Below are 26,393 nucleotides of genomic sequence, written 5' to 3' on the forward strand. Positions count from 1 at the left end.
CTCTTATGTAGTTACTCATTTAAAATATGAAAAAGAATTAAATCTTACCTAGGAAATTCTGAACTATTTCTTTTTACCTCACTTACATAAACAGCTCTCAGCTTTATGTTCGTAGTTTCACTGAAGATCTACATGTTGAAGGACTGAAAGGTACAAAGATCTTGTTTTCAAAATATATTTTTCTTCAGCTTTGCTCAAATTTCAGATAGATATCCAACTATGAAGGACAATGATATACGGATTAAAGTAATCTAAAAATGTTTACTGCCATTTGAATGTGTAGATAAACAAAGAGTCACAGAGTCTTAAGTTGTTGCTGACTTATTCCTAAGCAGGTTATTTGAGTGTTATACACTGATCATCATGTTAGATGAATTGCTCACACAATATGAAAGTATATTTCAATATTAATTTCAAGAGTTCTGATTTTTATAGTGTTGAGACTCAAATTTAGTGACCTGGAGAGTGGGACTAGTGAAAAGAAAACCCATGTGACAATCCACCTGAATTCAACATCTGAAAAGATTTATCACTCAATTTCGAACACAGAGGCCATGAACTCTCATTTTCCCTTTGGTGAAGATCTGCATACAATGTTTGATTTGAGCCCTCTCATGTATTCTGTCAATAATGGTTTTACACAAAAATGTATCAACAGTCCTTGGTGTTGAGACTGGCACCTGTGTATCTTTCATCTCTCCATTAAAATTATATAACTTGACTGTTTAACAACTTAATTTTTGATCTAATTAATCCCTTATTTCTTACTTATGTGAAAAAAAAGCAGAAAGAGAAATGCTGATTCTCAGTACACCACACCAAGATTTACACGGGGAACTCTTGCTTTTATTATGGATGAGGCAACGTTAGTCATCAAGGCATAACAATGACAATGGCAGCACCACCAACAGCAATAATGTGGCAACTGTCTTCAAAGCCACAAGAATTTTTAATCTGATTACCTATCAAAGTCAATATGAAAAGTACCTTTTATTTTCTATATTAAACTCTAAAAATAGGGAATGAGTTTTTTATCTTCATTACACCTGTTTTTGTAGTGATTATATACTTATTAAGAATCTGAATCAACATTTTCAGAAATAGGGAAAGAAGTTTCAAAAAATAATTACTGATAACAACCACAACTTCAGTGTAAAACATTTTTAATGGTAAAACTATAAAGCCTATTTCATGCAGCAAATTCTCATCATGGCAAATCTCTGACTTCACTTCCTAATCCAAAATAGAATATATAAAAATTGAAATAAAAGCAAAAATTCCTGCCCTATAGTTACCCCAGCAAAGTTCAAATGCATATTTTCACAATAAAAATCAAAATCAAAGAAACCTGAATTAAACAACAAAAACAACAACAACAACAACAAAAACCAACATAATCCAAGATCAAAAGAGACAGTCAAAATTTGAACTCATGCATTTTATTTCTAATGTAGTTGCAAAATTATTGTACTTGTGCTTTGCCTTTCCTAAATTAGCATACATGGCTGAATGGAAGATAGGTATACTGATGTGTGAAAAAGAATTTGAGAACTGTGTCAAAAATATAGCACATTTAAAAAGTTGAGTGCACAGACTGTAAACCCATTTTCATGAATATGACTTTTAATTTAGAACTAGACACATAAGCAAAGTACCTGAAAACTCATATCAATGCTCAGCAGCTTGCAGACAAGTACCAAGTGGTCTAATTTTTTAGTTACATTATAGGAAGAAATTGATTTACAGTGGTAGAGTACTTTGCAGCAGCACCTAATACCACATTTACATGCCTCTATAATTTACTTCACTTATGGCTGTCTCTTATGTTAATATTCATTATAAAAGTCCTCTTCTAATATTGCTTGATTTGACAGGAATGCATTAGCTATGACAAATGCTTTATAATGTGCTCAGACAATATTAATACAAGCAGAACCTCTGATAATTGCTTACTTAAATGCAAAGTTTTCCCTTTTTATTTGAATTTACCCTTTCCTCTCTTGTTCCAGCCCCTCAGTAACACAAGTTTGATAACAACTGTATACCAGTTAGAATCTCTCTAAGCTGACTTTGTCTTACTAGACCACATGAAAAATGGAACTGGATTCATTCCACTCAGAAACCTATAGATACAGATATAACTATGATGTTTTCATTTAAAAAGTATGTTTTAAGTGGAAGTAAATCACTTTCCTTATCTGTGATATCCATCTTATTTTATGATAAACAAATTCCTTCTTTCTCCTTAGGAAATGACTTGTAGACGAATGTTCTTTATCCATGTATAATCTGAGATCACAGGAAGAATTTTTGCAAGCACAGAGCAGAAGAAACCTGGCCAACAGGTTTACAACAGCTCTACTCAATTGTAGTGAAATGTTAGGGGAGAAATTGGCTTTTAGGTTTCAGAGTATACACAAAAGCAAGATACTTTTATAAAATACATTTAAATTTTGCAACAACAAAATGGGTCTGCATTGCCATAGGTAACTGGATCCTAAATGATCAAACATTTAAGTGTCCTAGGACATATCTCTGGTCAATATATAAACACAACTGCTAATACAGTTCTTTAGACTTTCCAGTCAGATACTGGAAAGGAAAAAAAAACCCAAACCAACAACCACCCTTTAAAATAAATTCTAATTAATGCTTTAAGCACAGACTTGAAGCAATTAGTACTGAAAATAAATATGTGTTTTCTCAGGTACTTAATAGGGGATACATTTATAAATAAATAACTGCATCAAATGCATCACAGAGCCTTGTCCTTTGACAAAATATCAAATCTTGTCTCTCCATTCAGAGACTGCCCAAGTGTATAGTAATGACCTTGAAAAAGATAAGCAAGTTCTTCAAACTGTCAGTAAAAGACTCGGTAGATAAGAAGGGTGGGCTCACCCACTGGAAAGCATTCTCTGTCAAACATAAAGTAAGCAAGCATATGATAGGTGTTGCTCGGAGAATGATGACACGCTACCAAAAGAAGATAAATGCACTCCCAAATATTAAAGGCTGGAAATGTCAGCAATATATCTTATGAGTTCCGTAATGACAGCCATCTTGATTAGATACAGTGTCCACAGTATTTGAGGAAGGTAAAAGCACTAAATTTAGAGTAGCACAGTTTCATGAAAGATCAGAAAAGTGAGAAATCAACCAAAAGGCTGAACAGATATATGTTCACAGCAGAACTGTTAATTAGAATGTTAGAGTGGGCTAATTCACAATTCTATTTATTTTCTTCTTTGGTTTAATTTTAGCCAGGATTTCTTAAAATCTGAAATTAAAATTACAGTGGGAGATAGTCATGAAGCTGGCTTCAGAGTTATGGTAGAAGATAAGAGGGATTTTGACTTGGAGCTGAACAAACTTCTTGATATTAAAAGGCAGAGCAATAAAAATCCATCATTTCTCAACAGCTATCACAATGGACAACTTGAAGGATATTCTAACCTAAGAGAAACTAAACTGTTAAGGATAATTTCAAATTTCTGTACAGTCAGAGAACACTTGAATCATTATCTATGACAACAAAAGAGTCACCACCCCTGGATGTGTTTGAGAGCTATTTGGATGTGGTGCTCAGAGATATGATTTAGCAGAGTGTTGCTAGAGTTAGGCTATGCTGAGGTTGGACTTGATGATCTTTGAGGTCTTTTCCAACCTGAGTAATTCTATGATTCTATGATTCTATGAAAAGTGAAGATTAACAGTAAAAATTTTCTGTAGCAGGCAGGGCAACTTTTCTTCAAATTTACCCAACATAGTTAAATGCAATTGTGTGAATTGCTCCTTGCCTTTTAAAAAGTTAGGTGAGCTCAAATATCTCCTTCATCTCAAGAAGACATTTGGGTATCAGACCAAAACATGGCAAGAAGATGCTGTCCGTCTGCAAATGGGTGTTGGTCCTCCAAACACAGCACGGCCCCTGGTTCAGGGGTTTTGTCAGTGCAAACTGCAGACCTACTCTATTAGTTTCCACATGGACTTCCATTCACTCATCACAGGCATAATTCACCTTCTCCACTCATTAGTGAAGCTTTCATGCTCACTGTTGTTACCTGGAGCAGGCAAGCTGCAGAATCCAGGGCACAACATGCACCTCAGGCTGGAAAACTAGACAGCAAACAGCAAGGGAAAGGAAAAGCCTCAGTTTCCCTCTTCACCTTGATAAACTAGTTTCTGACTATGCAGCTATTGTGTATAAACTTGTCTCAGTTTAAACAAAAACACTATCTGACCTTCGTGTTTCCAGAAAAAAAGGAAAAAAAAATTAAAAAATATATTATATATATAATAAAAAATGTAGATTGATTAGCATTTGTCAATTTTCATGAGTTTTAGTCACAAGCTCACAGCCATAATATGAAATTTTTATTGGGTTTAAAATTCAGAAATAAAAAAAGTTCATTCACATTGTGAGATACTGTGAGCATAAAAGCCTTAAAAGCCCTAATAGCATGCTCACAGCTACTGTGAGCATTGTCACTTGTGTGTGTGCACTTGAGATGTCCCCTCCAGTGATCTATCAAGTTATACTGTTCAAGCAGGATAAATGTGATAAGATTTGCCACTTATTTGAAGCACTTTGTATATCACCATCAGTAGCTGCTGATATTTTGTTACAATTAAAGCCAGGAAAAATTTGGGCATCATCCTCTATTGAAAATATCAGTAGTTGTAGGGCAACTACTACAGGTGAATTACACTGATCGGCTGAAGTAGGAAATATGTTGATATACCTTGCAGATGGATCTGATAAGACAAAATTTCAGCTGTTTAGCCACCAGAAGAGAAACCGAAGCAGAAATAGTAAAAAACAAAATGTGGCAACAGAAGGGATTAAAACTGCATGATCGCTACCTCAGGACTCCCTTGATAAGGTGCATGAACTAAAGAGCTCATTTGAGGACTCTGCTGTAAGAAAGTGGTATTTGCAAGCAGAAATAATATAATTTGAAAAGCATGATTCTTTTTTTAGGCTAAGGCCTGTATTTTAATAAGTGAAGATCTACTGGATTAAATTAGGAAATCCTTCTGAGTCTCTTAAAATGCTTATTTTATTTATAGCTTAAAACTAATCAGAGTTGAAACAAGGAAAAGAGGACAATAGCAAGTTCTGATTGAAAGACTTGAAGAGAAGAAAATTAAGTATACATTTTGGGAATTAAAACATGAATTTCAATTGTCTCAATTAATTCAAATTCTAATAATGACAGAAAAAAAATTAAACTAAGTGCAAGAGTAGAAAAAATACTAGGCTTCCAGAGACATAACGCATGTTTGATTATCTAGAGTAAATTTTCTGACACAATTAAGGACACAGCATTATAAAGACATGGTCTACCCAGACAAATCTCTATGAGCAACTGAAATTTTCTAAGATTTTATTATCCAATCCTGTGCAAAACATGGAAAGATAAAATATTATGATCCGGAAGGGAATTAGTTCAAGAGTCACTTCTTGTTCTTGATCGCATATTATTTGACTGAAGTGAACTGAATAAGTCTTATGTATTAATAAGAACTTTCACATGTGACACATAAAGGCCTTCAGTATAGAACATCTAAAATGTATAATATACATAAAGCCTACTAGCATCAAAGAAGTTTTTTACTGGAGAGTCAGGAAGACAAATTATTTATGTGAATCCTGAATACATATATAGAGAAAAGCTGGTAAAAAAATTAATTATATCCTTTCTTTTTTTTTTTTTTAAAAAAAAAAGCACTAGTTCACATTCTGCTTGATGAAGTAAATGTTAAATGCATTTGTCTTGTTCAACATTAACCTGTATTTAAATCATGATATTAGATCTCTAATTGTGATAATATTTTTGCAATTAATAATATGTTTCATTTTCAGTAATAAAATAAATTAAACTCTGTATATTCCTCAAATGTCCCCAAAAAATGATTTTTCACAAGGTTTTCGGTGAAAATCACTGCATCTGTGTATTATGTGTAGCTGAAATTTAGACATGAACTCCCAATTCTTTTTCAGCCTTACATGAAGCCCTTTCAAAAACAACCTTTAACCTTTTTCCTTGTAAACAAATCCTATCATATTAAGAGCAACTGACTACGTCTCCAGTTCAAATAGTGATTATTTACATATATTTATTAAAAACCCATATACCTGGAACTTGTGCTATTTTCAGTTTGTAGAAGTTTTACATTTTATTGCAGCTAACTGATGACGGAGATTAGAACCAATTCCAAAATTACTCCACTAGGATATACCTATAAAAACTCATACATTGTGGTTCCATCCCAAGGCCTTAAATTAGTAGGGTTATGTGCACTTAAAATGTTTCATATTTAGTCTGTATCATTCCAGTATTTTACATAATTATTTACCTCTGTATGTTCTAGAACCGTGCAAACACAAAGCATAAGCATGTTTTCTTTTTTTATCAATTTAGTATGTACCCTCAAGAAAACAATGTTTTGGTTGGGAAGGATAATTTTCTGTCAATTCATGTTAATTTTCATTAATTAATTAATTACATGTAATTCATTATTCAATTTCCCTGACATCTGTTACTTTATTTCTCCCAAAACTAGTGTCATGGAGATAGATCTATAGTTACTTGAAATATCCTGTTTAGCTTTTTTGAATGCTGACACAATGTTTATTTTCTTCCAGTCCTCTGGATTTTCCAGTATCTATATTATATAGAGAACTGACAGTTATGCAAGAAGTAAGATCTTACTCTGCTTCTTTTAAAACTTTCAGATGTAACTTTTCTGGAACTGCTCTCTGCTTAAATGCTTGTGTTTAAACACACTTAAAGCTGCCATTAGCAAAGAAGGCATTTAAACACTAATGTTATCATCAAGTTGAAATAAGTAGCCTGTTTTTTTTTTTCTCATTTTGAATTTATCATATATGGTTCCTTGGTTCTTGTAATCTTTGAGAGAGCCTTTTTTTCCCTTAAGACTAGATTTATTCTTGTACTCATTTATTTCCTATAATAATACTCTGTATGTTTTACTTTCAAAGTTACATAAACCATTCTGACATTAATTTAGCTATTAATATGCCATAATATAAGAGTTTTAATACTGGGAGATTGATATTTTATTTATCAAGGTGAAACATGGAACATGGAAAGATGAAATGAGAAATAGGCAATTCTTTAAGATGTCTGATATCCTAAAATAATTTTGAGAATAAGAGAATCTTAATGTATACTGAAGTTACAGGTGTGCTCTAGCTAAGGCATCTATTACATGGAAAACTAAAGAAAGTTTAAGCAGCACAGAACTCAGGTGCATGAAAACCAATTAAATGTTTGTGTTCCTCCTCAAACAGATGTCAAATCTACAACCATGCTTTATCTCAAGGTAACTTGATCTTTCTGATATCCAACCTAAACCTCTCTTGGCACACCTTGAGGCCAGTTCCTCTTGTCCTGTCACTTGTTATCAGTGTGAAGAGACCAGCCCCGCTCTCGCTGCAACCACCTTTCAGGTATTTGAAGAGAACAATATGTTTTCCCCTCAGCCTCCTCTTCCCCAAACTAAACAGGCCCAGTTCCTTCAGTCACTCCTCATATGGCATATTCTCCAAGCCCTTCACAATCTTTGTTGCCCTTCTTTGGACCTGCTCCAGCACCTCAATGTCTGTTCTGTATTGAGGTGCCCAAAACTGAACACAGTACTCTAGGTGGGGCCTCCCCTCACACCTGCCAATTACAGGGGCAGGATGACTTCCCTAGTCCCGCTCACCACACCACCCCTGATACAAGCCAGAATGCCACTGGCCTTCTTGGCCACTAGAGCACACTACGGGTTCATATTCAGCCAACTATCCATCAGTACACTATGGAAAATCAGTTGAATATGAGCCACACATAGATGCACGCATAGTAATATTTATTAATACATCTATTTGTTCCTTCTCTGGTGGTCTTTAGACCACTCTGAATGGTGTTGTAAGGACACTGTACAGTAATGGCATCAAATATTTAGCACAGTACATTTACTCATTCTCTCAAACACACTATCCTTCTTTCCTTGGTTTAGGCATGGTAGGAATATGAAAGAAAGAAAGAAAAAAAAAAAAAAAAAGAAGAAGAAAATGAAAATATGAAAATTAAAGTCTAAACAACCATATTTTTTTTCTATATTGCCCAGGTAACATGTCAGTTTGAAAAAAAATGGATCACTTATACGAAGACATACTCTTCTCATTTCCTTGAAACAGTCTTATCATCTGAATTCAGACTTGAAAAAATTAACCACTTATCCAAGATTATTTGATCAAGTGCCCATTCCATTCCAAATCAGACTATAAACTAACAAAATAAACATGTACATAACTGTAAAAAAGCTCTAAATCTAATGTTTTACGAAAAAGTAATAGAGAACCAAGGACTGAAGCATCTTGATTTTTTCTGAAATTACTCAGGCTAATTTTTGTCAGTTTAATTCCTAACACAACAAGAAAACAAACAAAGTGTGAGCCATTAAGCAGATACATGCTGCAGCACTTATTCAGTTTTGGTCCAGCAGTGATTATGAATAAACGATGAACGGACATCTAATAAACAGAAGACTGTTCACAAGATCTCTAGTAGTTACAACTATGGGCAATGACAAATAAGATTATATTTCACTGAGACACTATGGATAGAATATGCTTTTCATTTCTATGAACAATAACATTGTTAGTACTAAACTTTCAAACTGATTCAACGCTGATACAGATGTTGTGACTGACAGCAGTTTTTATCCACAGGATTATTCAAGCATAAAATTGTTGTCAAGGCAATCCAAAACAAAAAGCAGCTGGGTCCACAGAAAACTCATGGTGTTCAAATGACAAAGCTCTCTGTACATAGATGTAAGCAAAGAAATGATCAATTGAGGCACATATAAATTACTGTACTTTTAATATCACCATTTTGCTATGCTCAGAAAGTAAAAGCCCTAGTTCTACATAAAGATCAAAAGAGAATCTATTGTCTTCCAAATTAACATCGAGCTTTAATGCAAAATTGGTACAACAGTCTGTGTAAGGCTGATAACATTTTGTGCTGCAGTTAGCTACAGATTGTCTGAAGTGTGAAAAAGTCAAAGCATAGGTGATTTAAAGTGAAAGACATTGTAACATGGTTGAATATGACTGTGTTTAATTTTCTTAGCACACAATTAAGAGCACGGATAGTGATGAATCAGTAATCTCTAATTTCCAAACAAATGACAAGAGCATCAAAAATATGAACACATTTTCCAGGCTAAATTAGATTATGCTGTTCTAAAGCTGGCTCTGAAACCAGTCTGCATGATGTTAAGCATCAAGCTATTACTCCACGCTTATTATTTCACACTTTCAGTAACAGCATAGGATATGCTGCATACTGTGCAACTTGTTACCAACAGATACCTACATACCTACAGACCAACTTCAGTTACCGTATTGGCTGACATGAGGAAACAGGCCTTTTTCAGCTTTTATTCCCATTATCTGTTGACCATTGAGTCAGTCCCCAGAAGTACAGTTAAAGGTTGCAGAACAGTGATAAAGTATGCTATGAAATTATTAGAAAAGGTACAATATAAAAAGACAATACTGTATACAACAAGGCACAAAACAGGTGAAAAAAGAGTAAAATGAGTGTGAAAATAACAGCTCTGAAAATAAAAACTCTAAATTTTTCATCTATTCCAAGAGAAAGATATAAAGATACAATTTAAAATGCAATAGAAAGCTTTGTGCTTCAGTCAGGTCCCATCAGTGATCTTTTCCTTATTTTAATCGCATGTAAAACACATTTTATAAAAGTAATGTATATTACACAAATTCAATTTGATTTGCCTAATGGGGAACCAGTGTAAACCTATTAAAGCCATGCATTAGGAGAATTTAGTGATCTGTATAAGATTAGACATTCCCATTTTAGTCCTCTGATTTTGCTTTGAGTTTTTTTTTTTTTTTTTTTTTTTTTTTTTTTTTTTTTTTCCCCTTCTTCTTCCTGGTAGTTTCTTAGTTGTTAGTTTTACATAAAGACACAACAGATAATACAAAACATGATGTATGAGCTCACAGGCTGCTGGTCAGCAGCAAAAAGTCCAGCTGAGAGCCAGTCACTAGTGGCCCTCAGGGACTAATATCAGTGCCAGTACTATTTAAAGTCTTCATTAATGACCCAGTTGCTGAGATAGCATGAGCAAGTTTGCAAACAACACAAAACAGGGATGAGTGCCTGATGTACCAGATGGATGTGTTGCTATTCAGAGACCTTGATAGTCTGGAGAAATGGGACAACGGGAATCCCTTGAAGCTCAACAAAGGAAAATGTAAAGTTCTTCAACTGAGCAGAAATAATCCCAGGAATCATTTTATTGTCACCCCTTCAATTAGAGAATCCAGAAATATAGTACTCTGGATTGTATACTATCACAACACAAGTTTCCATTTGGGATGGTCATGCCTTCTGTTTTTCTGTTCTAAACAAATACAGATAAGGACAGGTGATAGAAGGATATGAAATAATAGAACAGGTAGCAAGATTGTCATATGTTAAAAATGTGATCATTCATTATGTGCCTGGCAATATAACTCCCTGTTTTTAATTCCTTCCAAAGACCTCTTAAGTTCTAGCCTTCTAATGATTCTAAAGGTTCTTAAATGCAGATTAAAAAGGAAAAATAATTCTGACTTTCACAGGATAAGAAAAATGACCCCATCTTTCATGTTTTCTCCTTTACACTGTATGTAATATTCAGGAATCATTTATTAAAGGTTCTAAGGCATACTTATGCTTACATAGTGGATTGCATAGCCTCCAACATTAATTGGTCTTTTTCTCAGTCTTCACTGCATATCATTACATAGCATTACATAGATTTCCTGAAGGTGTTTCATTTGCTGGGGCTGTTAAGCATGCACAAAACCAATGAAGTGAAATCCTGACCAATGTGCTGTGACTGACATGTAATTCCACTTAACCACTGTGGTACATGATGTATTGGAGCTGATATGAACACGACCTTATCCTTTGCATATTTGGGATCAAGTATTAGTCTTCTGTGCAGAGTTCTAAAATACTGTAGGGAAAGTTCTTACTGTAAATCATCAAGTGATGCTAATAGATCTTATTTCTAGCTACAAATGAGCAATTCATGAGATGTATTAATTTGCTATTCTTTCAGAAATGCTTGTTACTACCAGAATATCTTTTACTGTGGTCCTTGAAAATAGTGCATACAATGCAGCATATTCTAATGTTATTCCAGCTTTCAGGAAACACTTTGCACTTGAAAGCACTATAGAGTAAATATAAAATCGAGGGAAGGAAAGAACACCTGATTTATGAGGTTTTTTAACTTGTCATATTTGACCAAAAACATTCAGCCTTTTGGCTAACAAAATTGAATATATATATTTGTTTGTTTGTTTTAATGTTGTACCTGCATGCTTGATTCTACAGAGTATAACTTCTACCAAGAAGGCCAGTCAGTGTGACCACCGGTCACATCAATGCTGACCCGTAACACCCGTAGTTCTGCTTGGATAGAATTGGCTACCTATTTTATTTTAATGCCAGTGACTGAATAGGACTCTTGCCACAAGCTGAACAGGCACTCTCAGTATTTTATCAACATCAGACTTAACTTTGTTTGCCAACTAATATTATTTCTTTTTCTCACAGAATACCACTGAGGTCATCATGAGTACAGAATACATACGTATATATGTACATACATATATGTGTACATATATTATAAAATATAAATTCAAGAAGTTACATAGTGTATAAAGCTGAAGAAATTCCCACACACGTCATTGCTTTTGTGGGCAACCAGTTTTTTGATGTCTTCTTATTTATGCTGATACAAATATTCATTTGTACTACTGACATTAAATGCGGGACAGTTTACATTTATTGTCAGGGATCTAATTCAAAGCCTGATGGAAAGACTCTGACTGTTTTAAGGAAACCCTGAATAATCCTCTAAACTTAGCATAAGAAAAAAAAAGCTTTTCAATAGTGCAAATCAAAGCTCAAAAAATCTCTTTTTCTCATTCTCTGAAAATAGTAATCATTTTTTTGTAAATAATAACTCACTCTTTCAATACAACATCCTTGCAACTGTTATGAGGCCACAACAGTTATGAAGAGATAGCATCAAGAGAAACTTTAAAAGATACTGGTATGCTTAAAAACATATCATTTATCATATATATAACTTTTGACATTTCCCATCTTTGATACCATTCTGCCATGCTTCCCTTCTTCCATCTGAGAAGCAAAAGCACTTACTTAGAATATTTTCAGGAATATACATATTTGTATAACAATATAAAACAAGCACAACGATATTGTAACAATTGTTCTCAAAAGCAATAATACTATTGTTATGACATAAATTTCCATAAAAATATATGCTGTTGATAACAGATTTATACGAAAGAGAGAAGGAAAGGAGAGGGGGAGAGAGAGAAAGAGTGAGAACTACTGGTATCTGTTTATAACAAATATAACAAATGTATAACATAAAGAAAGTATTACATATCTGCAAGGATTTTTTTGTTTGTTTTTGCGATTATTAGTGCACAACTGTTTACAGTGCAAGACGTGAATCACAAATGGTTGGAAATGAACAGCTTCTAGCATAAAAAGAAAGGTCTTTGATTTTTCACAGCTTTAACTTTTTTGCTGTTGCTGTTTTTGGCTTGTTTGGTTAATGAGGGTTGAATATGATTAACTACTTGAATTGTGTATCTTCATGGAGAGAAAAGCAGTCATACCTTGTGAGATACCAAGGTACCCTTCAGTGGACTTGCAGCTTTCCTCTGAAATTTCCAGTTGAATAATATGCATTTAAAATGCAAGCTTTATCAAAACCTGTTGACTTCACCAAATATTCACACAGATTTTATTTGCAAAGGAGTGCCTTTTACCCACTCAACAATTTAAAAGATATGATTTCACTTTGAAGACTCATTTAAGCAGAATAATTGTAATCAACAACACTTACCTGATTATGTGGAATAGAGGTTATAATGCTATTTTCCAGCTCAAAACCATGTAATAGCCACTTTAAAAAAATAATGTAATGTTTGAAATTTATGAAAACAGGGTTTAAGCTAACAGTGTTTTAGCAAGAGGCTTCTAAAAAGAGTTAGTGCAAATTGCTGTTTTATTTGTGGTTAAAAGAAACATGCCATAAATAATGATTTATAGACAGGTACTTCATATAGTCTATGAGGGTTAGGTCAGTTGATATATAACAGGTTAGCTGTTATAAAAAATAATCAAAATGTAAGTATTGCATTCTGTCCTAAAAGAAAGACAAGCCTCTTTTCATAAAGAGAAATTGGTTGCATGACTGTCATACTCTCACCAGCATACTAAAAGTACTAAAATAAACCAGTACCACACAGAAAAATGGATGACGCATGAATCAATGGGGCAAGCACATAACCAACAGACATGGAATTAAGCGGAAAAAAAAACCAAAAACAAACAAACAACAAAAAATAAACCGAAAAACAACAGCAACAACAATAACAACAATAACAACAGGAAAACAAATAACAGAACAAACAAAAACAACCCACAACAAAGATTGTCGCTTAACCTGGTTTGTCAGAGCTGGTATTGATGGTATTGGTAGTGATGGAAGTGAAGGTAGTCTTTGCGCTGTCCTTGGTAGTAACAGATTTCTGCTTATTTTTCATGGCTTCCAGTGCTTTCACCTTCTTGGCATGTTTAGTGCCTTTGTAGTGGGCCGCAGCCTGGCTCTACAAAGGAGAACAAAATGAACCATGCAATCAGGCTCATTTCTAAACTGGCATTCTCTGTATTAGTACAAATACAGACTACCTTTCAATAAGGGGTACCACTCATGTTATCCAAATAGAAAATTATATTTAGAATGATGCTTGGAAAACAATTGAAAAATCACCCAAACAACCCCTATTCTATGAATACAGTATATTACTGTATAACGATATATTACTTCCAGACAAAAAATAAGAATATTTTAGTTTTGCATGCTCGAAACATTAATTAGTTTTTCTATCAAGAAAAATTTGCTTTTGCATTATTTTTATTTTTATTATTCCTCAGGCAATAGGGAAGAAAGAACTTTTCACTTTTCCCATTTCCATGAAAAACTAAATGTTTAGCTAAAGTTTCTTTCTGCCTTTCAAAGAAGTGTTTACACTTAGCAGTGCTACCAGGAATTTCTCAAATGGAAAGTAAAGACTAACAGTTAAGAGCAAACCAAAAAACTCCAAACAAGCCTCAAAGCAAAAGCTACCAGGTCCAAACAAAGAAAGCAAAACATAAATCACATAAATTATCCTCTTCCGAGCTCATCACCAAAGATCTAACTGAATCTAAGAGAGATTTGCAATTCTCTGTCTTTAATAAATAAATAATTTTAGTCCACCTGCTAGAAAAGGTAATATTTGAAATTCAAAGCCAGGTGCAAACAAAGGAGAAACCTCACACAAATCCTGTCAGAGTGCCAAATATGTTTTGGCTACCTGATATCATTAACCTAAAACAGATTTGTCTGTGTGTTGCTATTGAGCTTTACGTGCTATACTGAAACGATATTCATTATTCTATAATTTAATAGCAAACAGTTTTCATTTAATTCACGTTGCATGTATATTTTAAGAAAAAGAAAAACAATAAAAATAAAAAAAAACACACAGAAAACACTGGAACTAATAAAAAATTCAGAGTTGTTTTTTTTTTTCCCCCTCTAATATTTACTTTTTTATAATAAAGTCTTACTGTTACTAAAATAATGATTAGATAAATGTCTTATAATTTTACTGCTGAAATTCAAGCAGATGATTAGAGTGAATATATAAAGTAAATGCGCTTTATTGTGTAATCACAAGAGGAAATAAACACTTCACTTATTGGCTGCTAACTCAAGGATCAAAGGGATAAAATGACACAGTAGCTTCGCTGACTAAGCTACTTGTATAGGTAGAGAACTCCTGCATTTTCTGGCATCTGTTAATCATTAGACCTTTATTTAATGCTGCCTGCGCTGAATTTTGGGAAGAGAAAAAGTTCTAGCAAATGTAACAAGCATATATTAATTATCTCAAGAATTATGGTTTTCAGCATTCATGAAAAGTCCTGATTCTTTCCAGAAACCTGAGTTTGGGAAGTTCAATGTGAGGAGATGAGAAGTGAATTGATTTTAAAAAATAACCACATATACATGTATGTGTATATACACATAAATATATGCTCTCACTGTATATTAAGATGCATCATTCCACTTGGTTGAAATGCCAGTTTCTCTGTATAATACTAAAATAATGCAAATATTGTAGTAGGTACCCTTATTGAAAGAACACTGGACAGTGAAGTTATTAATTAGAAACAACTAGAACAGAAACAGCACAATCATGCACCTTTTACAATTCAGAACACATAACATCGAGACATACTGTAAGCCAAATACAAACAATCAAGAGATGTTAATTACTGTTAAACTGGAAGACCAGTGTCAGCTTATGATGATGCATTAAAAATGACATAAAAAGTACAGCCTTATGATGAGATTGTGTCAATTGTATTTATTGTTTCTAGAGTCAAATTTAATTATCAGACAGCTTCAGTTACTGAGTGCACTTGTTTTCCCTAACTGATAGTGTCATTTTTCAAATAACAGAAAGGTAGTTAGAACATGATCCTAAATACTAGAATACAAACATTGATTTTAGTTTGATACACAGCTCGATTTTCTTCACAGAATTACTGGATAAACACCCCAGATTTATGAGTCCTGTATCCACAGAATTTGCTAAAAATTCTCACAGCTACTGCTTCACAAACCTCTACTTGAAGTGCTGGATGCATATGGAATAAAAAATAAAGCTTTATGTAGAAATTAGTAAACTTTCTAGTGTTCGGAAACATATGAACATAATTGTTCTGAAGTGGAAACACATTGCTGCTATATAGAGTTGTCCATTACTCACTTCTCACAATGTGCTGCCAGTTTATGCAGCTTCTATTTAGATAAGATCTTTATGCCTTTTATATTTCAAAGCTTAAATCTCCATTTTCTCAGGGAATATGTAGCCATCTAATCTTGTTAACAGTAGCTGGCAGGTTAACAGTAGTTCTGTGAGAGAAAACAATAATCCCTAAGCATTTAACTTACTCAAAATTAACATAAACTCAACTTTTATAATTCAACTGGAATCCTAAATAAGAGTCTGTCATATTTCCTCGCAAAAATGGGATAGGGGAAACATGAGTGGTGACTGTACCCTTTCACAAAGATGAACAGGGGGTCCCCTTCTGAAACACTTCAGAGCTCAATAGTTGCAAATAAATAAATAAATAAATAAATAAAGATAGATAGATAGATAGATAGATAGATAGATAGATAGATAGATAGATAGATAGATAGATAGATAGATAGATGATATGCATAAGCATATGTGTATATATGTCTTGTCAAGTTGTGTTATAAGTTGTGCTCCAACAAACTATAAGCAGAGCTGATATCCAGAGGTGAAACTGAATGTACTGAACCCACTGGGAATCAACGGAGAGTTTTGCTTTGCACAAAGATGTACTGACTTTTGTAACTGCATATCTTGATGGGAAGCATGTCCATTGAGAAACAGCTGTTTGATCTAAAACAGAAATTTTCTCAAATGAAAGAGATTCAAGTCAATCCCAAAGCAAAAACTTCCTGGAGAATACTCAGCAATCCTAGCCAAACAGTTATCTTAAAAGCTCTCCAATATTAAATTTTGCTTCTTGTAATGATTATTTAAAAACAACAACAAAACAAACAAACAAAAAAAACCAACAACAAAACACAAAACAAACAAACCAATCCCCCCCCCCCACAAATTAGAAGAATATTTTAGGACAGAACTTTCTTCTTTCATTAGTTTCCAACAGTGTGTTGTTTCTCACACTGTATCTTTCATGTTTAATACAAAATATTACCCCCTGTGTTTTGATGACAAGTCTGACACCAAACATGTGGCCCAGTCTCAGCCTCATGATGAAACATAAGAAATATGTCAAATATTGATGATTTATCATTACACTGAACCTTAAGAAACTATATCCACTCTTGAAAAGATGTCTAACAAGAAAGTAAAATGTATGTTACTACTTTGAATCCGAAATTGAAGACCCACTGATGCTGAACTACATTCTGAGAGCTCCAATCCTGCAAATCACATGTGGATAAAATTTGTTCTACATGAATTACTTCAAAACCAAGGAAACTGCAAGATGTCTAAATGGCAATTCACTTTTCAAGGTTACCTGTAAAAAAGTCATACCTATTTCAGTGGTACAATTCAGTTTAAGCATCTCTTTTGCAAAGCAGGTAATTTCTTCTGCGTCTATGCACATATGATGATCTATTTGTAACCATTTTAATACACATATTATACATTTAATACACATATTTTCCAAACTTCATAAATGTCTAGAATATGTAACCATCGTATCTACAGTTTTTATAGTTACATCTGACAGCAGTAAGAAATAACAGCCAGGGTCAAAACTCAGCTGCTTTTTATTCATTTTTTGCTACAACTGCTATAACGACATCATATTACTAAGCAAACTGTAATAAGTACAATGAGAAGTATATAAGAAATTTTAAAAAATCCAGATGGTACTCTCTTACAATAACAGACATCGCATCTATACAAAAGTCCTCAAAATAAGTTTGTCAGTCTGACTATTTTTCTTCACTGAATCACACACCTTCTAACCTATATTTCTTAGGCACCAGTTCAAGAAAAAACATCCCACTTAATTTTGAGTGTTAAGGCACAAAAGAATTTTACCCTATTTTCAGAGAACTTTCAACTTAGCAGTATTGCATCTTCTATATTTTTCATATCCATTTGGCTCCATCTCATATTACCAATCATCTTACAGATTGATTTCCTGCCTCTTTCATTCCTTCAAAGCAGTACCTTCCTAATAAAAGCAAGCTCAAATAATAGAATTTTTTTTTTGAAAGTGTAATTGGTTTACTCCAATACACTTCTTTGCATAAATTTAATCCAAGTATCTCACAGTATCATCTCAAAATATGTTATGAAAGCTGTCCATTGCGGACATATTCCGCAATGTATTCAATTTGCAATAGTATTCAACACTATATTCCATGTTTTTAAGTGGACAGTTACTTCTGTTAGAAAGCTCTAGACAAGAGCTAGAAGGGCTCAAAAGTCTTTTTTGTTTTTTTGAGATTTTAGTAGCTCAAATCATGTCTGTATTTATCTGCCACTGGATGCTACCATCACTTCTGCTGTCAGTCCCAGTACAACAGAAGCAATTCTGGCTAACACATCAGCAATTGATCTCAGGATCTCCCAGAGTAAAAAGCATAGACTATAGCTGCTAGTTCAAACCAGTGTTGACACTGAGCTACCCACACGGGGAAAGCAGTAACCCAGATGCATATGGCAAGAAGAGGGTTTCTGCTCTTTGGTGTAACAAGGGAAAATGCTTATGAGATGTCTGTGCTACACATTATCTTAATCACCATGTACAGATAGTCTTCCTGAAGTTGCTCTGTCAATAAATACTTCAAATATAATATGATAGATGCTCCAGTCACAAAAGAAATTGATCTAAAACAAAAAGACCTTTAATTTTTGGAACAGGCATCATACTGACATAAGTATTTTTCTAATGGATCCAAAGTTGTCAGGTTGACTGCCAGTCCGGCTAGTCAGTGATCACAGAACTGTAGGAGTTGGAAGGGACCTCTGGAGATCAGAGTCCAGCCCCCTGCTACAACAGGTTTTCATAGCAGATCACAAAGGAAGGCAACCAAGCAGATCACTGATATTTCTAGAGAAAGAAACTCCACAATCAGCAGCCTGTTCCTCCGCTCTTTCACTCTGACAGTAAAGAATCTCTTCCTTGAGTTAATATGGAATTTCCTGCTTTTCAATTTTTACCCATTCTCTCTTTTGTATTTGCGCACCATGAAAAGGAGTCTGCCACCATCAACAAAAGTATCTTCCATACTTTAGATATTTAAAGACACTGTTGAGATCCCCCTCAGCCTTCTCTTCTCCAGACTGAAGAGTCCCAGGTCTCTCAGCTCTTCCCCATACCTGAGACGCTCCAGGCCCTTGCTTACCTTTGTCACCCTCCACTGGATTATCTCCAGAAGCTCCCCGTCTTTTTTGGACTGGGGAGCCCAGAACTGGACACAGTATTTGAGATGTGGTGTCACCAGGAAGAGTAGAAGGGGAGGATCAACTTCCTTGACTGGCTGGCCTCATTCTTTTTAATGCACTACAGGATACCATTGTTCTTCAAGGCCACAAGGGCACACTGCTGGCTCATAGTAAACCTGTTGTCCACCAAAACACCCAGGTCCTTTTCTACAGACCTCCTCTCCAGCAGGTCAGGCCCTGACCTGTACTGATGCATGCAGTTATTCCTCTGCAGGTGTAGGACTCTGTATTTGATGTCATTGAACCTCATAAGGCTCCTCTCTGCCCAACTCTCCAGTCTGCCCAAGTCTTCCTGAATGGCAGCACAATCTTCTGGCCTATCAGCCACTCATCCCAGCTTTGCATCATCAGCAAACTTGATCAGACTTGTTCAGAGTGGACTCTGTCCTTTCATCTAAGCCATTGATGAAGATGTTGCAGACGACCAGACTCAGCAACAACTGGGGAATACTACTAGTTACAAGTTTCTAGCTAGATTCTGCACCACTGATTACAACTTTCTGAGTCCTGCGAGTCAGCCAGTTGTCAAGCCAACTCACTGTTCACTCTTCTATCCACACTTCCAAATATTCAGTACAAGGATATTGTGGGAGACAGAACGTAACTGAAGTTAAGGTACACAACATCCAATTCTCTCTCCTGATCTACTCAGCTAGTGATGACATCACAAAAGGCTACTAGGTTGTTGAAGCATGATTTCCCCTGAGCAAATTCAATCCTGATAATCTGATGACACCACTGTACTCAAATAAAGTTGTAGTACTCAACTGAGACATTTCTTTACTACCGTATGCATGCCATATAATTGGAACTGGATTCTATGGAACACTGAATAAACTGGAGAAATTTACAGAAAATCTAGCAACCTTGATACTCCCAACAATTGAAACTACTGCGAATATCTGATATAACAAGACAAGACTCCCTCTACAAGAAACAAATAAGCTAAGCACCCATGCAAGCCTCTGCAGAATAAGAGATAAAGATATATAATGTAACTTTTTAAGGTGATGTCAGTACAATGATATGTTTTATATTGAACAAGAAGAGTACCTTGATTCCTACCTGATATATGCAAACTGAATCTGCAGTCAATTATAACACAGATAAATGTTGCCTGACATAGTTTCTTCTTTCTGCTAAGCTTACCTTTATCTTCTGAATTGTATCATTTCAATTTTTTTGTACTATATTATCGACATCACTCCGTAATACGAAGCCACAGGCTTAATTACATTATGGACTAAGATTTAACCATGGTATGAAACAACAAGCATGTTCGTTCTTTCTGATATGCTTTGAGAATATGCTTTTACACCATAAGCATTCACTGATCAATTTGCCTCTTTCCCCATAGCCAAATATACACTGATAGAGCAGGTACCAAAAAGAACATTGATGAAGAAAAAAGAAAGAAAGAAAGAAAAAAAACTATCGTCCATTACCATGGCAGAAGAAAATATATGTTAATTCCCAGGAACTTAATTTTACCTCTTTACAAAAAAAAATACAAACACACAAGAAAAACCCCTCAACCAAACAAAAACTACAAGAAAAAAAAAAAAAACAACCCACTCTATTCTCTCTTCTATTTTATAAGGCATTATCTTAATACATTCTTGAATGTACTTTGAGACTCAAGGAACTGTGTGAGCTCAGTAGCTCCTTTGCATTAACAAAGCTATTCCATCCCAATCTGCTTGGTGTCCTTTCAGTAATGGTAAGAGACCACTCCTGGCAGTACTCTGCATCATGCTGTAAAATTATCAAATCTGTATTGAAATCAAGCATTCTAATTTTGGAAAGGAAAATCTTATTTATCTTGGTCAAATACATGAGATCCCTACTTAATATCTCTTGTCTCATAGCACTCTAGCAGATCATGTAGAACTGTAGAATGTTCCTGTGTGACATTACCTGAAATTATCTAGGCAAGGTACAAAAGACTGCATAGATATGACATTTCTCACTTCATGGAACATATACAACAGAGCATATACAAAATCATATAGGGAAGGCTGTTCAAGTAATGAATTCCAGTCTATGGCCTGTTTCTTTTAGGGACAATCGTACTTATTCATGCAGCATAATAAAAGTTCATTGCAAGCTGAAGCTTAAAAAAATTATTATTTAATTAACCATCTATGATGAAGTTTAGACTAGTTTTTTTTAGCATGGCTTTCAAGTTCTTGTCCATGGAAGTTTCTATATACTGATTTTCATATTAGTAATAGCTGCTTTAGGGAGAGATTTTTTGATGGGGAGATGAAAAAAAAAAAAGAAAAAAAAAAAGCTTTTTCTTTTTTGAAAACTAAACCAACTATTAATCAATAAAATTAACATTTAATCTGATCTTTATTAATTGGCAGGCATTTAAGCACAATTTATTTTCAACATGGTAAATCTTGTAAGGAGAGATTCAAGACAATATTGAACTTGTTTGATTTTTTACTAAGATTAATCAGGTGATTGATTACTTTTAGAATAAAGAAGATGAGTAGTCTATATATACAACACTTTGAGTGATTCAAGATAAAATAAATGAGATATTTATTCAGCTTAGTAAATATAATGTGAATGTCTCCAATTCTAAATCTGGAACTAACATACTCAGAACTGAGAACTCGACCAAATGATGCATACTAAAATAATTTTGTAGAAATTTACCCCATCTTACCTCCCTTAGAAGTAGATAACTAAACACTTTATTCACTGTGTAGTTAGCACTTTTTGAATGTTATGGTAATAGTGGAAATCACAAAATTGGAAGCTGACATAAAAGGCACCTATGAAACAAAAAAGAAAGTAATATACCTTGGCATAACATGGTTGCGATTTACTTAATAATAACTTTAATAATGTAAATTTAATTCAGTATTCAGGCTATACGCAAATTATATTCATCTAAAAAACAACAACAACAACAACAAAAAACAATGGATGTTGTTGGATTTAAAATAACTACTTTAAAGTAATTTTCTTAATAGCATTGAAAGAAGTTCAGTTTTTAAGAGAAATAACAGTGGTGGATACAAAACCAACACCCTTTTGACTCTCAGTTTGTCACAGTTCAAAACTGTTAATGGGAGTCAAGACTGTAGATATACCCTTACCTGCCCTGAGACTCATTTCATTTAGAAATCTTAGACAGCATAAAATACTTTTCCCTCTGCATTCAGTTGGTGAACTGTTAAATAAAGAAAACTGAGCAGTGGATTTAGCATAGCTTCTTTGAATGTTTCCACCTGCTTTCTGTTATAAACCACATTTGAATGCTTATTTTCAGAATAGCAATCTCATTGAATTCTGAGTTTCAGATTTTTTTTGACTGAATTAAAGCATCAGAGAAGAATAAACAAGATGAAAGTATTAGAAGAAATTTTACACAGGGTAGGAAAAAATTAAATTTTCATTAATTCAGTACTATTTCAATTTTTATATTGGAAATTATTGATAAGCCAATATAGCCTAGATGTATAAAATCACTAAGGAGTACATGGAGATATCTTCACTGTGTTCTTAATTTAGAGTCTTCATACTGTTAGTAAGATTACCGGTTTCAGTAGTGCAGTTCATAGAAGTTTTCCAAAGTTCAAAGTTGTTTTCAGAGAAATATTGATCTTTGTTTTCTTCTCAAATATAGTTAATTTTTAATTTTATACTTTAAGTTTCTGCCTAAATAATTACTTTAATATTAACATTCCCTGCATTCTTTAGATCAGCCCATACACATAAGAAGAAACTCAAAACCAGCCAAGAATCATTCTTATCTTATTGTTTTATTTGGACACGGCAGTAGTTAGGTGCACTCCTAAGACCAATCTCCATCCTGCTTGCAGAAGGTAATAATTATACATAAAATATGTGAAGTTGTTCACTGTGAGAAGTCATCACAGCTACACAGAGATTGATACTTCAAGGTAAGAACTAAGACCGAACATCATACAGATCCTTCAGTTCTCTAATTCGAAAGGGAATCTAAGTCTTTCAGGTTTAAGGAACTCCCAGAAGAGGCAATGTGTTTTCCTAGAATAAAAGAACTCTCAGTCCATTAGTTTCTAGCTCATTTTGACCAACATTAGATCAATGTGCAGTAATTTACACAAAAAACCTACTGTAGGCTTATTCACAGGACATATCTTTGTGAGGAAATATCCATTACATAAAAAAGAGAAAAAGGAAAGAAAAAAAAAAAATGTCTTCTTTTTTTTTTTTTTAAATAAAGAAAATAGTAAAATATGTTTCATTTAGGGAAATAACACTAATAGAAAATAAATGCCTAAGTGACACTAAAAGCAAATTCATATTAAAAACTAGTTTTATCTACTTATCTACTTACAGAGAATTTTTTAATATATTTAAATTAGTACATAGTTAGTCGTTTACATCTAGCAGTTTTTCGTCCATGCCCTCCAAAACTTTGGCATTCTCTCAAAAGGATAAACTATTATAGTCTGATAGGAAAAGGATAATTTAACACCATAACCATGACCAGGCCACTTGAAGAAATGCTGTCTAATCATACAATACTTGTACGGAATGAAAGATTTTTTGTCTTCTTTTTAGAAAATTTTAGCCATGGACCCTTGATGTTGTCACTAATGAAGAAGAGTTTATATTATCCATATGAATGAGCTATTCAGATATCTCAAGGAATAATGAAGGATATTTAAGATTCGTCTTTGCTTTCTATATTTTAAAAAATCATTTAAAATAGCTGTCATTTCCACAAACAGATCTACAAAATCACACTGTTCTGAAAAAAATAGAATGAAGGCCCTTTCAAAGTTTTGTACTGAGTTCAGAAAATAGCATCACTCTCCAGACTTTTGAAGAAAAAGGAAATGTAAGGGAAGAAAGACTGAAAGTTTGCAATTGCAATTGCGTTAACCAAAAAAAAGAAAAAAAAAACCTGAAAAAACATCTGAACATGGAATTAACTAGATTGAGCACAACACAACCAAGCATGACTACAAGAAAGTTAATGTATCTACCCCTGTCTCTACAGAATAACTTCTGGGAGAGTTCATTTCTGTAAAAACTTGTAGAGGTTCCTGAATTTTCTGAATAAAATGAAAATAAGGATCTTTAAATTGATCACAAATAATGCACTGAGATTATGGAAAGCTTTAAGGCTTACATTCATAATGTTTCAAATACCTCAGTCTTAACATGATGGAGGGCATCCTCTTAAATACCTCCTGCTAACTGGATAAAGAACTGTCACAAATCTAGATTCTTGCACTGGTAGATTTCCATGCTGGTGCTGTACATGAAGCATGTGGATAGTTTGACAGTGATCTGGGGAAAACAAACTTCGGGATACTTTATAGATTTTTTGCTATCACTTAATACAGGTGAAGCAGCAGTATGGGAGAGCTGTAATTTTACATTCATACACTAATATCTTTTAAAACTGAATCTTAATATATATATATATATAGATACATATTTCATATACTATATTTAACATTGTTATTAAATTGCATAACCAGTAAGTGCTTATTCCCATGAGTATGTATGAGTACTTTTTGCAGACAAGTGCACAAATATGATTAGCTTTTGCTCATTGCTTCTTATTCTGTTACTGGTAACTAATTTTTATATTATTGCAGTGTAAACAGATGCTATTTCCACTACATGTTCAACACTAATGAGCTAATTCAATGTGTTAAAAACAACAAAAGATTTTAAAGAATGAGTTATTTACTTCAATAGTCCAAGCTCCATTGAAATCTATGTTGAAATCAACCATGATGGGAAGTTAACAAATTACTCAAGAAGCTCTGCTGCAAAAGAATAACTTTGTTTAGTTTATTCATGCAGATACAGAACATGTTCTTTTACCCTCTCCACATGAATATTATTTATTGCCTGTTGATTTGAGAGCTGTTTTTTCAGTTCAGCTAATATAGTTCACTGCTTTTCTCATAAAATAAATAAATAAATAAATAAATAAATAAATAAGGACATTTTGGCAAACCTTTACAGAAGCTTTACATCTGCATCAGTATTCATTTCTAAGATTTCATTAAACACTAAAATCTATAAACTCTGACAGTGTTTCATTGCCCTTTGGACATTAGAAGGACATCTTTGCTGAGAAAAATAATAATAATTTAAAAAAAAAAAATTCAAGCATGTTAAGTGTAGATTTTGTGAGTGAAACCCTGACTACATTTCAGTTGGCAAGTATGTTGACATTCATTTCACTTTGGACTGGTGATTGAAAGCCACTGTGATTTTCCACATGGACCATTTTATCCTTATGGAAAAAAAAAATGTAAAGGTGGATGTACAGACTTTGGCTAAGCCATGAAAACAAAATGTATAGCATCACCGAAACACATTAGTTGAACAAGAAAAAGTCATGCTTTCACCAGAAAAAACCTATAGTCAACTTTGAATATGCTACTTTATCACCTTTGCTATAGCATTTGCCTAGGCAGATCTATATCATCTAGGTTGGTGCTATGTACTGACATCTTGCTTCTATTTCTATGTCACACATATATGTATATATATATAGCCTACAAAACAGTGACAAAATGAAAAATTGAGAATATCCAGAACAACTTAACTGAAATTGAGACAACTTGTTTTCTTTCTCTGCACTTTCTCTGTCAGTTCTGTCGGACACTGCTAGAGGCAACCACACTGATTGATCCACATAGGAATATTTTTTCTGCTACTTTTGCTTTAAAACAAAAGTGTTTGTGAAAATTATGTATATATACACATGACAGTACATAAAACACAAGACACCTGCCATCTCACCAGAAACATTACACTAGAAGGTTTCCAGTGCTGAGTAATCTTGATGGGATTAGACCGTCGTGAGACAGGTTAGTTTTACCCTACTGATGATGTGTCGTTGTGCTTTTAATCCTGCAGACATCCAGCTTTGAAACTAACAAAGACCCTCACATTTTTGTTGAAGATAATACAATCTGTTGTCCTGCTTTTTTAACTGGGTTGCAAGTAATCAGTGCAGCAGTTTATGGACAGTTATAAAGCCACAAAATATATCAGCTAAACTACATAATTGTATCTAGATAGTAAAACATCAGAAGAAAGCAGATGACAGTTAGAACTCTCACACTAGGTGTATCTGTATGACTATCTTTCTATTTTAGAGTAATTTCCCATTTATAAT

The 26,393-nt window shown here is 33.8% G+C and overlaps 1 protein-coding gene across 1 annotated transcript in view; it reads right to left on the reverse strand.

The window, feature by feature from the left end:
• ZNF385D (zinc finger protein 385D) overlaps positions 1 to 26,393 on the reverse strand; it is a 374,041-nt gene that overhangs the window by 39,395 nt on the left and 308,253 nt on the right. Inside the window, exon 5 of the mRNA XM_015853987.2 lies at positions 13,600 to 13,762. Within this exon, the coding sequence (XP_015709473.1) occupies positions 13,600 to 13,762 (163 nt within the window). The remainder of the gene's footprint in view (positions 1 to 13,599; positions 13,763 to 26,393) is intronic.

Source organism: Coturnix japonica, chromosome 2 (genome assembly GCF_001577835.2).
Source record: "Coturnix japonica isolate 7356 chromosome 2, Coturnix japonica 2.1, whole genome shotgun sequence".
Taxonomy (NCBI): Eukaryota; Metazoa; Chordata; class Aves; order Galliformes; family Phasianidae; genus Coturnix; species Coturnix japonica.